The 16124-nt window shown below is 38.3% G+C and overlaps 1 protein-coding gene across 5 annotated transcripts in view; it reads left to right on the forward strand.

The window, feature by feature from the left end:
- The first annotated feature begins 9931 nt into the window (after positions 1 to 9931).
- The window catches only part of LOC120623214 (plectin), a 65209-nt gene continuing 59016 nt past the window's right edge, over positions 9932 to 16124 (forward strand). For 3 of the 5 annotated variants that reach the window (XM_039889104.1, XM_039889133.1, XM_039889143.1), the window contains exon 1: positions 10022 to 10253. In XM_039889104.1, coding sequence (XP_039745038.1) covers positions 10131 to 10253 — 123 coding nt within the window. In that variant the 5' untranslated portion in view covers positions 10022 to 10130. Of the gene's footprint in view, positions 10254 to 16124 lie in introns of all 5 variants that reach the window. The other 2 variants (XM_039889113.1, XM_039889122.1) reach the window with 1 other exon arrangement.

The raw sequence follows: 16124 nt of genomic DNA on the forward strand, positions 1-16124 counted from the left end.
TAATAATCATTTATTCAGGCTAAAAAAATGGATACAATAATTACATAATATGAATGCCCTAACCTAATAATAATAATAAACATAAACACTTATTATATACAAATAAACACCCAGACACTGAAAAACATTCATGTTCATCACACAAACCTCTTTTAGTTGTGGGAATCGAACCCACAGCCTTGACTCAGAAAGCAGGGTCGCTGCCCACTGCGCCAATCGGCCGTCAATGTTATGAACATTGGTTGTTAATCAAATATAACTTTAATTGCTTCCTGGAAACTATTTAAATAAATAAATAAAAATAAAATAAAAAGCCTTTTATTTCTTGCATTCCATAGTACAATTTCATTTACAGTGTGCATATAGAATAGATTAGAAATAAATAAATTAAAATTAATGTGATTATGATTAGCAAATAATTACAATATAATAATAATATATTAAAATCCATTTTATTTTTGTAGTTTCATTTAAAAATGTATAAGTAAATTCATTAGTTGTCGATTTAAGTTAGTGTTATAATTTGCATAACATCTTCGCAGTAATCAATTTAATGTTTTTTTAGCAAGAACCCTCTCCATGAAAGGTAAAGGCCTCCTCCAGAGAAGACCAGTACTCTCTATTCTCTGCCGCTCGTAACCAATGAGGGAAACTATTTATTAATTAAATAATAATGACTAGCGTATTTGTAAACATCCTTTACAGTTATCAAAAGTTGAATTATTTACCCACTTTATAAAATTACTGTAACATAAGTTTTCCTACACTTGGAAAATTAAGAGCTAGAGATAATTTCTGAAAGCCTGGTGGGTAAGCAACTTTCCTTTCGTGGAGAGTGAGTTCGAGTCCCATCATGCACCATTCACCACAGACATTCGGAGTGAAGTGCGTTTTATTTTAAGCACTTTAAAAATCACTTGCTTTAAACGGTATTACGGTATACGGTATTATATCGTGAGGAAACCTGCATGCCTGAGAGTTCTGCATAATGTTCTCAACGCCGTGTGGAGTCTACCAATCTGCACTTTGCCAGCGTGGTAGACTATGGCCTAAACCCTTCTCTTCTTCTGAGAGGAGATAGAACGTTGATGATGATGAATGAGAATTAGAATTTCCCTTTCGATACAACTCATAGAAACGTTGTATTTTTTTGGGATATCTAATGGTAACCTATATCACTATCTAGCCCTTAAACAACTTATTTCCAGTAGTAATCTACACCAATCCAAAAAATGGTCAAACCACACTTTCGTATAATGCGAATAGTAAGAACTCTGTGGTAGTACTAAGTACTTTTATCTATTCTTTCGCTTAACGTTAACTGACGTTATTAAAAATGAACGTTAATAATTCGCGAAAGCTGCTTTAAAGTTCTATTCAGTATTCATAAGTGATGCTGTAACGTTAATGAATCCCAACCGGAGCGCTTTAAGCCGGGTCCAGATAGATATGCATCATTTGCCGGATGCGATCTCCGCATCCGTAGCGCACTCCTTCGCTTAACAGAAACAGAAAAATCCTATTATAATATTAAGGATTACTTAAACGATAAAAAATCTTGGATGTGAATTGCTCTAGCTTCACAGCTTAATATAAATTTACTGGAAGATGGTGATAACAAAAAAAAACTACCCGGCTGTTGTGGGCTTTTCTTAGACCAGGGCGCGTTTGGAACCCTCGTAGCTTTAGATTTAAGTTGGCGAACGAAGTTATCACCATCCCGTTACAATTATGTAAACAAATATGTATGAACGCTTCATAAGTGCCTGTGATAGGCCTACATGAATAAAGAAATTTTGAATTTAGCTACGAGTATCAATACACTACAAATCAATTTAGCATAGTTTTTGGGATTCAAGATTCAATAAAAAGCTCTCTTACCATTTTTTTCAAAATTCGCTTGATAAACCTATCTATTCTGTTAAAAATAAAGGTTAATTCCTTGGAATAGGTTTGTTACCTTTTTGACATTAAATAAAAAGGTAGGAGAGTTTTCTGTGTCCCGCAAAATTTAGTAATTTCACTTGTTTGTGATTAGTAAATAAAATATTAGATTCGGTGAGGTTAGGTAAATGTAGTATTTTAGGGGTGACATGGGCAAACGTCATGTCATTTGTCTATTTACATTTGTTCCACGGATAAATTGGCCGTATTTTTAGCATCAAATAAAGAACTAAATTCTTTAACAGCTTTCCTCTTATGATCGGAACAAAACCCAGTTCGACATAAAACATATTCAGAATATTGTACCTACCCTTTATCTAACTTGCTCTGCGTATTCCTATTTTCTGTTATTTTATCTGATATACAATAAAAGTATATAAACATTTAATCATGATATAGAGTATCTAAACTGAATAAGATTTAGATGAAAAATATCTTCCGATAACGACTGAAAAACTGGGAGGTATGTTTGCATCGTCCGAGTCCATGTAGGACTGAAGTTTATTTATATCAAATTACCCACCAACTCAATGTCATGAACATTGGTTTTTAATCAAACTTGTAAAAATCCTAATCAATTTAATAAAATGTCTGGCAAATATGAATTTATAATATTTTAGATATTATAAATTTAATTATTTACCCACTTTATAAATTTACTGTAACACTTGATACGACACGTCCAATGATTTGGTGATACGAATACGGTAATACCTATGGTGATTGATGCGACCAATTGATATTTATCTGTACCCCCCTTTACAGCGGGAAGATCTGTGACTGCAATGAGGTGTTATACGGTGTGGTATCCACACCGTATAACTAAAAGTGTTTTATACAGATGTTCCTACAAGTACGACTCATTTACAATTCAACACGTTTGTCGCATCTGCTGAGAGTAATGAGAGAGAGTGGTGTCTTCACTCCTTCCATTGAGCGTCGTCCGACAATACGTGTTGCATGAAGGTAGAACCTTTTTACACCTACTTAAGTTAAGAATAATAACAATACAAAAAGTCGCCTGCCATCCGTCGTAAATGTTAGATTTTTTCACATTTATTTATCCCAACAAAATTATAAGCTGGCAGCTTCGATCGAGCTAGGAGGAATCGTCGTCCTCGTCGTCATTGAACGAATTTAAAACCACCTACATCTGCAGGGGATGTGACCCCTCCACCAGCACGGAGGGCACGCCAGGGCGGCACAACGCGGCGGTCACGTGTGCGTGTGTGTGTGTGTATCTGTGTGAGTGTATGTATATATGGCTGTATGTATGCATGTGTGCGTGCGTGTTTGTGTTTGTATGTATGAATGTTTGTATTTATGAGCTAATAACATGTTCGATAGCGGCATGTCAATAGGATAGTCTTTGCTGTGTTATGTTGGGAATTTTGCGTCTAAGAATGTCCCAATGCTGACCGTAGGCCTTCTCTCTCGTAGGATTTAGAGCTTTGTTCCTCCACGCTGCTCCAATACAGAAAAAGAAAGTTGAAAACTATCTGTATATGATTTCTAGCATTAAATTGACCCATCCTTCATGTCTTGAAGTGCTGCCGTTTCGATTTATTATCACCACTACCTGCTAATTGCAGTGAAGAGCCCACAACGAACTTAGCCGGGTAAATTCTTTTTTGTTATCACCATCTCACAGTAAATTAATATTAAGCTATAAATAAATATACTACGACAATACACACATCGCCATCTTAGTCCCAAAGTAAGCGTAGTTTGTGTTATGGGTACTGAGATAGCTGATGAATATTTTTTTTTATGAATATAATACACATAAATACTTATAATATACAGATAAACACCCAGACACTGAAAAACATTCATGTTCATCACACAAACATTTTCCAGTTGTGGGAATCGAACCCACGACCTTAGACTCAGAAAGCAGGGTCGCTGCCCACTGCGCCACTCGGCCGACAATGCAGCTATGAAGTTAGAACTTATTCCTGCAATGCTTTGTTCCGGTCTGAAGGGCGTGGTTGCCAGTGTAATTACAGGCGCATGAGGCTTCACAATTGCGTCTCAAATTGATGGACACAGGGCGGCATGTTGCAGGAAGTATCGCTCTGTTTCTAGTCGATGGTTTTCCACTTACCATCAGGTGGGCCATCTTGGTCCATCAATTATTAATAAAAAAAAAGATCAGTAGTCGCCCATTTTTTACATGACAATAAGTTATTTTTTCCGCTTTATTATATTGGCTTGGCAATATAAACACTCAAATGGTATAAAAGGTTGTGTAAAATACACAAAAGCTAGTGATGAACGCCTAAGACACTGGGAGGTATCTTTGCATCGTTCGAGTTCATGCAGGACTGCAGTGTATCGAAAAAGCAGTTGTATTTATATCAAAATACCCACCAACTCAATGCCATGAACATTGGTTTTTAATCAAATTAGTAAAAATCCTAATTAATTTAATAAAACATCTGGCAAATATGAATTTATAGTTATCAAAAGGTTGGATATTTAACCTCTTTTTATAAAATTACTGTAACACTAGTCTAAATACTTCGACTAATAAAGCTAACCTCTACGCGTCACCGTATCAGAGTGCTACGGCGCGGCGCGTAGCTGATTCCATGAAGGCTGATAACTTGCACAAAATTCAAGATTTTAACGCACTGAACTCTATTAAGAGGATAGTAGGGCTCTAAGGGAATAATGGAGAACGGACAACACGTCCTGTGTGCTTTTACTAAGTACTATCTCCTGAGATCTCCAACCTATCTGCTCAGATGATTAATGGCAACCCCTCCCGTTGGAAGAGACCTTTAGTCCAGCAGTTATATAGGCTATTGTTGATGATATGCGGGATTCGTATATACTCACGTATTTCCTGGATAACCATTATTTTTATCGTAAAATCATAGTATAGTGAAGACATGTCGCAATCAATCGTTTTTCTTGAAAAGCTTCTCACCTTAAAAATTTGACCGGCCTAAATTATCAAAAACTCACCTTTTTTTACCGCCAAAGACAAACGTCAAAATCGGTCTGAGCTGTCATGAAGACATGAGAAGTTCTCAATGCCACTTTGGCGCTGTACGTGTTATGCTGTTATACGAGTGTCAAAGGAACTAAAGTTTGAACTATAAATACTATACTTATTGTAAGTTTCAGTGACACTATACATATATATATATATATTTTTAGACTTTCGCTTGACAACTATCATGCCTGATGTAATGCAATGATGCGGTCTAAGTTGGGACGCGCTTGCCTAGAAAATTCCTATTTACTATTGCCTTGAAGCCAAATTAACTCGACACTATACCGAAGATATCCCAGACGTCAGCCTATACGAGATTAGTGTGGCTTTCAAGCAGCTTAAAAATGGCAAGGCGCCGGGTGATGACGGAATAACGGCAGAACTCCTGAAGGCAGGTGGAAAACCGATACTGAAAGTCCTTCAGCGATTGTTTGATTCCGTTATTCACCAAGGCACAACGCCAGAGGCATGGCACAGGAGTGTGGTGGTTCTGTTCTTCAAAAAAGGTGATAATACCTTGTTGAAGAATTACAGACCCATCTCGCTGCTGAGTCATATCTACAAGCTGTTTTCGAGAGTCATTACGAATCGTCTCGCTCGTAGGTTTGATGACTTCCAGCCTCCCGAACAAGCCGGTTTCCGTAAGGGCTTTAGTACCATAGACCACATTCATACGCTGCGGCAGATTATACAGAAGACTGAAGAGTATAACCGGCCACTTTGCTTAGCGTTTGTGGACTATGAAAAAGCCTTTGATTCGGTGGAAACTTGGGCTGTGCTTAGGTCACTGCAGAGATGCCGAATTGACTACCGGTATATCCAAGTGTTGCAGTGTTTGTACAAAAACGCCACTATGTCAGTTCGTATACAGGATCAGACTACGAGACCAATCCAATTGCAGCGAGGCGTGCGACAGGGAGATGTTATCTCCCCGAAACTATTTACCGCTGCGTTGGAGGACGTCTTTAAGCTTCTGGATTGGAACGGACTTGGCATCAACATTAAAGGCGAGTACATCACTCAACTTCGGTTTGCCGACGATGTAGTCATAATGGCAGAGACTCTGGGAGACCTAAATTTTTTTTTTATTTTTTTATTAACGATAGGCCAGCGTTTGACGACAATCATGCCCGTTAGAAAGCAATGATGAGGTCTAGGTTGGAGCACGCTTGCCTAGAAAAAGCCTATTCACTCTAGCCTTGAAGGTACTTAAATTATACGTGGCAGGAAACACAGTTACCGGGAGGGCGTTCCACATCTTAGCGGCACGTATCAGAAACGTGGATAAAAAACGTTTCGTGCGTGTTGATGGGATATCAACCACATAAGGATGCCACCGCTCTCGGTGTCTCGCTGTTCTGTGGTAAAACGGGGAAGGGGGAACAAGATTGTGAAGTTCCTGAGCACACTCACCGAAGTATATCCGGTAAAAAACCGATAAACAGGCAACATTGCGTCGGTGCTGGAGACTATGTAGTTTCGCCTGCGTTAACGAATTGTCGCCTATAATTCTCCTGGCGCGACGATCCACCGAATCCAAAGCTTCAAGTTGGTACTTGGCAGAGCCACCCCACAGGTGACTACAGTACTCCATGCAGGTTCGCACTTGAGCCTGGTACAGTGCGAGGCGTTGACCTGGCGTGAAGTACCGCCTAACCTTATTGAGGATACCAAGTTTTTTAGCTGCCACTTTGGCTTTGGACTCGATGCATTTGCCAAAATTGAGATTGGATGAGATGTTGACACCCAAGAGCTCAATATGGTCGCTAATAGGTACGGATACACCCCGGAAAGTGGGAGCCAAGGTGAAAGGGCTCTTTTTTGCGGAAAATAAACACGATAAATACGATGCTCAATGGCCTCAGCAGAGCTTCTCAACAGGTTGGCCTACGAATGAACATGAGCAAGACGAAGATTATGTCTAATGCTCATGTTCCGCTTCAACCAGTAATCGTTGAGAACACTGCACTCGAAATTGTTGACGAATACGTATACCTAGGACACACGATCCAGTTAGGTAGGTCCAATTTCGAGAAGGAGGTGAACCGCCGAATCCAACTCGGATGGGCAGCGTTCGGGAAACTTCGTGCCATCTTTTCGTCAAAAATCCCTCAGTGCCTGAAGACGAAAGTCTTCGAACAGTGCGTGTTGCCAGTGATGACCTATGGCTCTGAAACATGGTCGTTAACTATGGGCCTCATAAGACGGCTTAGAGTCACTCAGCGGGCGATGGAGAGAGCTATGCTCGGAGTATCTCTACGCGATCGAATCAGAAATGTGGAGATTCGTAGAAGAACCAAAGTTACCGACATAGCTCAACGAGTCGCGAAGCTTAAGTGGCAATGGGCCGGGCACATAGTTCGGAGAAAGGATGGACGTTGGGGTCCCAAGGTGCTGGAATGGCAGCCCCGTACTGGTAAGCGCAGCGTTGGTCGACCCCCAACGAGGTGGACAGACGACATTAAGCGCGTCGCAGGTAGCCGTTGGATCCAAGCGGCTCAGAATCGTGGAACTTGGAACTCCCTACAAAAGACCTATGTCCAGCAGTGGACGTCTATCGGTTGATGTGATGATGATGATGATGATTGCCTTGAAAGCATTTAAGTTGTATGTATCAGGAAACACCGAAGCCGGAAGAGCGTTCCAAACTTTAGCAGTCCGTATCAGAAACGTAAATGTGCGCTTCGTGTTGCCTGTATGTCAACCACATAAGGATGCTACCGTTCACGGCGTCTCGCTGTTCTGTGGAAGAATGGTGCCGGAGAAACAAGATTATGAACTTTCTGAGCGTGTGCTCAGGAGGTTCGCCAAAGTATATACTGTAAAAAACTGCCAGGCAGGCAACATTACATCGGTGCTGTAAGCTATGTAGTATATAATAGTAATATTATAACAAAAATATAAAATTAAGTTAAGTACATAATGTTTAAAGTATGTATCTGGAAATAATATACTTGAAATTTCAAAAGGGGATAGACTTCTCCTTTTCTCTATTGCCGCACTTTGTGGTAACCCTTCTCAGTGGATATAATCAGGGGATAAAAATTATCTCCTGTCTAGGCTATCCGGTCTGAATATCGGTTATTTGGTCCGTTAACTAAGAAATAAAGGCTCAGAGCTAAAGGCTAGATATAGTAACAACGTTTTCTTTTTTTTTATAGCTTTACACAGTTTAGCCAATGTCAGGTGTCTTGTAACCACGTTTCAGAGATATAATGTCAAGTCATCACTGGCAACACGCACTGTTCGGATAGTTGAGTATTCAGGCACTGAGGGGTTTTATACGAGGTTTCACGGAGTTTTCCGAACACTGCCGAATGGATTCGACGATTGACCTCTTTCTCAAAATAAGCTGTGGCTGATGCACAATTATAGGAGGAGGCTAGTCTAGACAAGGTCTTTAGCTTGTAAAACGAATGAGTAAAGTAAAAAAAAAAAAATAATAAATACTCCTTTGTAAAGGCAAATTATTACCTAATTAAGGTCTTAAGTGGATTTAGGTGCACTTAAGTCAATTTATGCTTTTGTTTAAATAATTTAACAGGGAAAAAACTACATTACTATTCCCGATTGCAACCAGCCTGACCGATATACACGACGACCTCATGATAGAGACAGAAATACTCCCCCAACATTAGCTAGAGAGAGAGAAAAGTTTTAAGTGGGTCATGGGATAAGAGGAACTTCAAGCAACGGTCTAGATGTAAAGCGCTTTAACGCTGGATTTCATGAAACTGGAGGCTGAAAACAGTGAGCTAAAAATAACCCCGGAGGTAGTACGAATATGATGTAATTGATGGTTTTTCCAATCAAGGCGACCCTTACAATAGTTTGACTTCGATCTTCAATTTACGTAGGAGTATATTTTTTAGTTTTTACCTATTATTTTTTATGTTCTTATGTTATACATCAGAGAGTATACTTTGGTGTGGATATAAGTAAATAAGTAACTTAACTGTAAATAGTTTTGATGTACGCCGATTAACAGAGGTCCGATTTATTTAAATAAAATTTCAATTGGTGGGGTTTTTGCCTTGGTTAGATACCATTAACAGTGGTCAAAAATTATGTTTGAATAAATAGTTATCTCGCTGGCGACGATGTGTATTTGCACTCAATAACAACTTTAATCCTATTTAGTTTATTATGAAGTTGGCGGATAGTCCGTTTCCTATTTCTTATCAATCTTTGTAGGTACCTACTTCTTATACAATCTATTTATTGAACAGGGTGAATGAAGCTGTAGGTAGGACAGATTACTTGATACTTCCTTGCCTTACGTAACGTAAGAATGCAATTTTCTTGCTATGTGAATACACATATTCTTTGAAGTTGAGAACGAAGATTTCTTGAAAATAAAATCACGGAAGTGGAATAATTGAGTAATCGCTCAATCATAATTAACATGAATATGTTAGTGTTTCTTATAACACCGGATGTAGCCTCTAAGTCTGTTTACTCTATGGACGTGCGACTCTGAAATCAGAAAAAAAATCCATATTTTCATTGAGAAATGGCTGAAAGATTCCAAAAAGATGATTATAGAGCTACGATCAGACACACCTCTGCTCCAGTTTATCGTACGTACATTTATAGATCACACACCGCCGTCTAGCGTACGCCGCGCCGGCAGCGCTGCGTCGCTGCGCGGCGCGCGCATGCGTCCGCGGAGCGCGATCGATGCCCGCCTGCTCCCGTTCAGTGATCGCGCGCCCGTCACCCAGGCTAGTGCACAATGCGCTCGACGTGAGGCGGGAAACACGGCAAACTGTATCTCCGCGAGTACGCCGGCGAGGAGGAGCGGCCGCCGTGCCGGGAGGACTGGCGCCGGCAGGAGTGGTCGGGCGCGCGGAGCCGCCTGCCGCAGGTGGACCGCAGCCCGTCCCGCCGCAGCCCCTACCTCGCGCGCGATGACGAGCCATCGCCCGCGCCCGATGAGCGCGGCCGCTCCGCCTCCGCCGGGGCGCACCGCGCGCGCCCGCGCCCGCTGCGCTACCAGTCGCTGGAGCGCGACTACGAGCGCGCGTACGCGCCGCCGCCGCCGCCCGAAGATGACTACTACCGTCGCGAGCCGCCACCGCTTTTCCTCGGCGAGCTGCAGTCCCAGAACTCCGACCTGCAGCGCGAGCTGGGCAACCTCAAGAAGGAGCTCGAACTGACCAACCAGAAGCTGGGCTCCAGCATGCACAGCATAAAGACCTTCTGGAGCCCAGAGCTGAAGAAGGAGCGGGCGTTGAGGAAAGAGGAGAGCGCCAAGTACAGCCTCATCAATGACCAACTCAAACTGCTCAATCAAGAAAATCAGGTCAGTAGCTTCTTTTCTGTGACTATCGATTTTCTTTTCTATACTCACTCATTTCCTTTCACGCTCTTAAACTCCTTCTAAACAGTTCCCGTGTCTAACTTTCTCGTTTAAAACAGAAGAAAAAATACCTCCATGAAGCACCTTTGTTACAGAAATTGGTAAATATCCGAATAATTTTCACGAAAGCAGCTTCTCCGCCGAGGTACAAATGCCATAGTATTTGTGGTTCTCTACGCCTGTCGTTTGCGCTGCTTCATACGCATGCTTGGGATTTGGTTCATTGATGTCGGACTCATAGGTCAATGGGGGAATCTCGAGATGTTCTACTTACTTAGACCCTATCTTTGTGATAACTTTGTCACAGATTCTTGAAAAAGAACTTCTTTATTTTATTGCAACACTTTTAACTCCATTGCAATTTTATATAGGTCTAGAATTATTTATGAAAATAGAAAATCGTCGAATTTTCTAAATTAGTTTATGACATAATAAAAATATTAAAATACATAGCACTAAGTTTAATTAAGTATTATTAAATAGATACTGAATATAATTTAACTTAGAATTCGAGCTAAAAAAAGGAAACAACTTTGGCAGAGGTCAGAAAGAAGACTTAATTAAAGGAATAAAGTAAGTATGGAATAAGGATTATGGAATTAGGTCACATAGAATTACCTTTTATAACCGTCGAGAATTTACTGTAAATGCTAGAATTGATGCCTATGTCTTATTCGTTTGCTTAAAGGCGTATTCTTCACATATTCATCGTACGAGACGACTAAGGGAACATAACGGAGAACGGACAGCAACGTCCTCCGTGCTACTACTACCATTTACTGCTATCACTGGCTCGTCTGCTCAGCGTGGTGATTACATGCAAACCATCCCGTTGAGAGATGCCGTTAGTCCAGCAGTCGACTTTAGGCCATATCATAATGATTATACGACCTGCACAAACAACAACAACTACTACTTCTAGACCTGCGACATCTTCAACTTCAACTACCACTTTGGGTAATTGCAACTGAAACTATAATCTTAGTTATCAATAAAATTAGTAAAGTATCTAAATTTATACACCCTTTCGTACTTTCACGTGTTTCATGCGTCTTTAACAACAAAATCACCGTCTACAGGAAACCCATAATGGAATGACGCAAGCAAGGGATAAAGATTAAGGAACTGGGTCACATAGAATAAGCCAAAGATCTCAGATTTCTGCTATGCGTGAAATTAGCTTACAATAGACTCTAGAATTTAATATAAATTCCTGACCGAACAGCTTTAATGAGTAATGCTAATATATCTTAGGACGAGCAATGTAATGAACATACTTGTCTTACGTCTTTATCGTCATAAATGACATTAAGATGATACGACACAAGCCTTTCGTGTAAAAGACTTATGTCTCAGTTGTCGCGATTTGACAGTCTAGGAGCCGTTTTATACGCCGAATAAATAATCTTCAATTCAAGAATAAATTCGCGTTTTGATATTGTTGTACAAGTAATGAAATATGAACGTTACTCCTTAAGTTATGTAATGGCTGTGAAATCAGTCCTAAGATTGCAACTACATTATATTATTCAAATATTTCTGTCTCCTAGGAATAGTAAAATAGAGAGTTTGAAATGATATTTTTCGTATGGGAAATTTGTCTATCATTTAGCGGAAAAGTATCAGGGTCTATTTCTGCAAAACGCTTTTAAACATCTTAGAGATTTTATGGATCGAATCAATGGGTCGAGTCAATCAATTTAACAAACGCAACTTTAATGTAACGCAAATCTGCCAAATATGTTTGATGTTGTCAAACTTTGAGTATTGGTCAAATGACAAATATTATGAAAAAATTAACAGAGTTACGCTAACATAGGTTAGACCTTAGTTTACTTACATCTGAACTTACACTAAGGTATGTTTTCTTTAAAGTTCTAAATAGAAGAATAAGGATATTATAACTGAGGCTAACTTGAGCTGGTATCAAATCACACATTTTTCAATCGAGACAATGTAAGAGACCAAATTTGACTGATGATAAATTTATAATAATAATAATAATAATCTCTTTATTTCAGGCAAAGCCCATATTAATACAATTAAAATAACAATATTAGAGAAAAGAAAAATAAATAATTAAAAATGTACAATATAGAATTAAAAATTAAAATTACAGTATAAATTGCTTAAAATTGCATGTCATAAATATAAAATTAAAAAGACAAAATAAAAATTTAAACAATAAAATAAAAAATTACAATGAATAATGATAATTATTACAAAAAAAAATTAATTTAATAATTTAAACATAAGGAATAAAATAAATGTTTCTAAACTAAACAAACTTCTTATATTTTTAATTAGGTACAATAAACTATACTAAATTTTACTGCTAGTTATAAGAATTATTGACATTCATGACATTGCATGTTTAAGATGATAACAATCGTATGCCTGGTAAGGTAGGTCTGTAAAAAATGCTTTTTAAGTTACGAACACTTGTATAGATTATACTTAATGCTGATAAAAGTTAAATGTTTTATGATGTTGCAATCAAGTTATCAGCTATATTTACGGCCGATTGGCGCAGTGGGCAGCGATCCTGCTTTCTGAGTCCAAGCCGTGGGTTCGATTCCCATAACTGGAAAATGCTTGTGTGATGAACATGACTGTTTTTCAGTGTCTGGGTATTATAAGTATTTATGTATATTATTTATTAAAAAATATTCATCAGTCAACTTAGTGCCCATAACACAAGCTACGGTTGCTTTGGGGCTAGATGGCGATGTGTGTATTGTCGTAGTATTTTTATTTATTTATTTAGATTTAGTTATAGCTTATCCACGTGATATTCAATTTTCATAAAAAGCGCGGAAACCATGAGTTTTTTCCGAAGTAAAGGTAGCCCATGTGTTTTGAAGGCTACAAATCTATCTTCATTCCTAATTTCAGTAAAATCTGTACAGTAAGTTTTGCGTGAAAGAGTAACCAACATATCAACATTTAAACAAAGAGAAGCGGTGATAGCGCAGTGGGTAAGAGCTCGACTTCACTTTCGGGGGGCCGAGTTCGAATCCCAGCATGCACCTCTGACTTTTCTAAGTTATGTGCGTTTTAAATAATTAAAAATATTACGCTTGCTTCGACGTTGATGTTTTATGATGTTCCAATCACAAACCTACCAGAATATTATGGCAATGGATTTATTATTACAAAAAGGAGTAGGTAGATTTTGTACATCATTGTGTGTACTAACTACCAGGTCTAATTATAATGTGAAAAAATTACGATCCTGAAGACTAAAAGTACCTAATTCGTGCCGCACGTTTGAATAAGTTAGGCAAAGGACTTTTTTTAACGAGCTGCGTTTGTAAAGGCCGACAGGCAAAGAAGTCTAGCTCCAGCATTTGCTTTAGATTTCTCCTACCGTTTAAGGTGCGGGGTATTTGAAGGTAAAGTTTTCCAACTTCATAGTTCTTTCCGACATACTTTAATATTGCTTGAAAGCAGTGAAAGAATTGCTAGTTTAATATTTTACTTTGTTTATTTGCGTATTTAGTAAGTTTCTTAAAATTAAATATCAGTTGCTAATAATTGCAACAACCTTCTGGCTTTTCTACAATTAAAATACCTATATTAAGGTATTCATTACAAGAGGGGAATCATTACAAGAGTGACCTGTTAGGTATCTCCAGGCAAACGTGATGCATCTTTGAACCTATCATCAGAATTCACCTAATGTGATATTAAACATCATTGCTGTGATGCATATTAAAAAAAACTAACAATAAAAACTCTACCTTAGAAGGACTAATGTATATACTAAGTCTTTCAAAATATGTATTCACTCATGTGTATTCACAAATGTAGTCACCGAAATAATTAATCATGATTTTTATTCACTTAAATGAATGATAGACTCCAGTAGGTGCATGGGCTAAGACATGTTAAATAGTGCTCACAATAAAGAAAATTATGCAAACCGAAATTTGGGGATCCGAGAAAAACCGGTAGCTATTGTTACTGAACGAGATGCGAAGTAGAAAAGCAGTGGGCGGGGCACATTGCGCAGAGCAGAGTTGAGGTTCTGGAATGGCAACGCTGCATTGGAAGACGCAGGGTTAGTAGACAATGTGGACGAACACCATCAAGCGAATGGCAAAGATTCGCTGGGCACAACACCAAGACCATTGGGAAAGAGGCTTTAAGTGGCCCGTTGAATAATGTTAATGAACCAGTTATTCTAACCAAAGAGTATGCTGACTCGGTTAAATAAAAATAGTGTAGCAAATATAAATGTGCACGATTAGAATACGTAAAATAATAAAAATTTATAATTTCAAAAAAATAGATAAAAGAATAAAATACAGATTAAACAAAAATACCCAGACCAAAGAGTCACCTACTCAGCTCTGTGTTGCAGTATGAAATACTCATACGCCAATTTTCAGTAGGGACAAATATATTTGAATTTCAAAACTCAAGTTGTCAATCGCCCATAAGGTAACGTCTCATCGCGCCATATTGGTATCAAGAACTTAGTGTTGCCAACTCTGGAAAAATCACAATAAATATATCAGCGATAATATACTCAGCAGAGGACTTCATCTGGTTGAAAGAGCTAAGAATTAAACTGAGCAAATAATGTATAAAGTATGAAGAGGTATAACTTACTTAGCCATTCAAGCGTGACCTTCATGACGATTGTTACGCAATTTATGTGATTGTATGAACCCTGTCGAGCGGATCGGTCGTTGCATAGAGTCTATTGTTTATGATAATTAATTCATATCACTTTGTGGCTATGCGTAACTTTTAAGAGCCTTTTTATATTTAGCTCTCTTGTTTTTATCAATTGATACTCGTAATTCTTTAAAACCATTGTTTTTTTGAGACGCGAAGAAACGAAAATGTATAGGATAAACATTTATAGGGTACAGGATTCGTTCAGGAGAGAATGAGATAGAATTAAATAAAGCCGAAAAATTTATATAAAATTGTTAATAAAATAATAAACCTTAACATTTGTCCCAATACTTCTCGTACTCTGTACAAGCTCGTCTTTTGTAGTTGGTGAGGATTCAGTTTAAGATGGGCACGTTAACTAATTGGAAGACCTGTCACATCAATTGGGGTGTTGCTACAGGTACCTACTCCAATTTTACATAAAGCTATTTGCACGACCGGCTGATATTCATTAGTAAAAAATGTTCTACAGCGTTTACATTTATTTCACTTTTAATCAACGCTGTATCGGAATACGTACCAAAGCTTTCACATGATTGGACGAAATCATTGCAATCTTTTATACATTTCGAGGAACCGAATAATTCTAAAAATAATATTACTATTCTAGATATTTTCTTTGTGCAGTAATGCTCGAAGTTTGTGCACTTTTTAGTATAGATTACTAGCTAGCTATATTAATATATTCGTTTACGATATGACTAGCTTCGCCCTGCGGTTATACCCCGCAGTGGATAAGTCTGTATTGATTAAAAGAATCAATCATATAAAGAATTACGATAAGTACAGACTAACATTGGAATTTCATGTTTTTCCAGGATTAAAAGTAGCCTCTGTTATTCTCGGTCCTTTAAACTATCTCTGTGTCAAAAATAAAGTCGATTACTTGTTTTTTACAACGTTAATGAAATACGATATTTCGTATAAAAATATATTTATTACCATATCTTAGTACCTGACCAGTATATTAGACCTGAGATTTTAGGATTTTGGGATTCTTCTCAGGATTGCGGCTGCTTTTTGCAAATCTTATGGATCTTAGGGTTGTAGTTAGCTTCGGCCAAAGCCTCCAGACCAGACCAGTAAAAATTTGGAAATTATAAATTCCCAAACTGCCCCTCTCGG

Source organism: Pararge aegeria, chromosome 1 (assembly GCF_905163445.1).
Source record: "Pararge aegeria chromosome 1, ilParAegt1.1, whole genome shotgun sequence".
NCBI lineage: Eukaryota > Metazoa > Arthropoda > Insecta > Lepidoptera > Nymphalidae > Pararge > Pararge aegeria.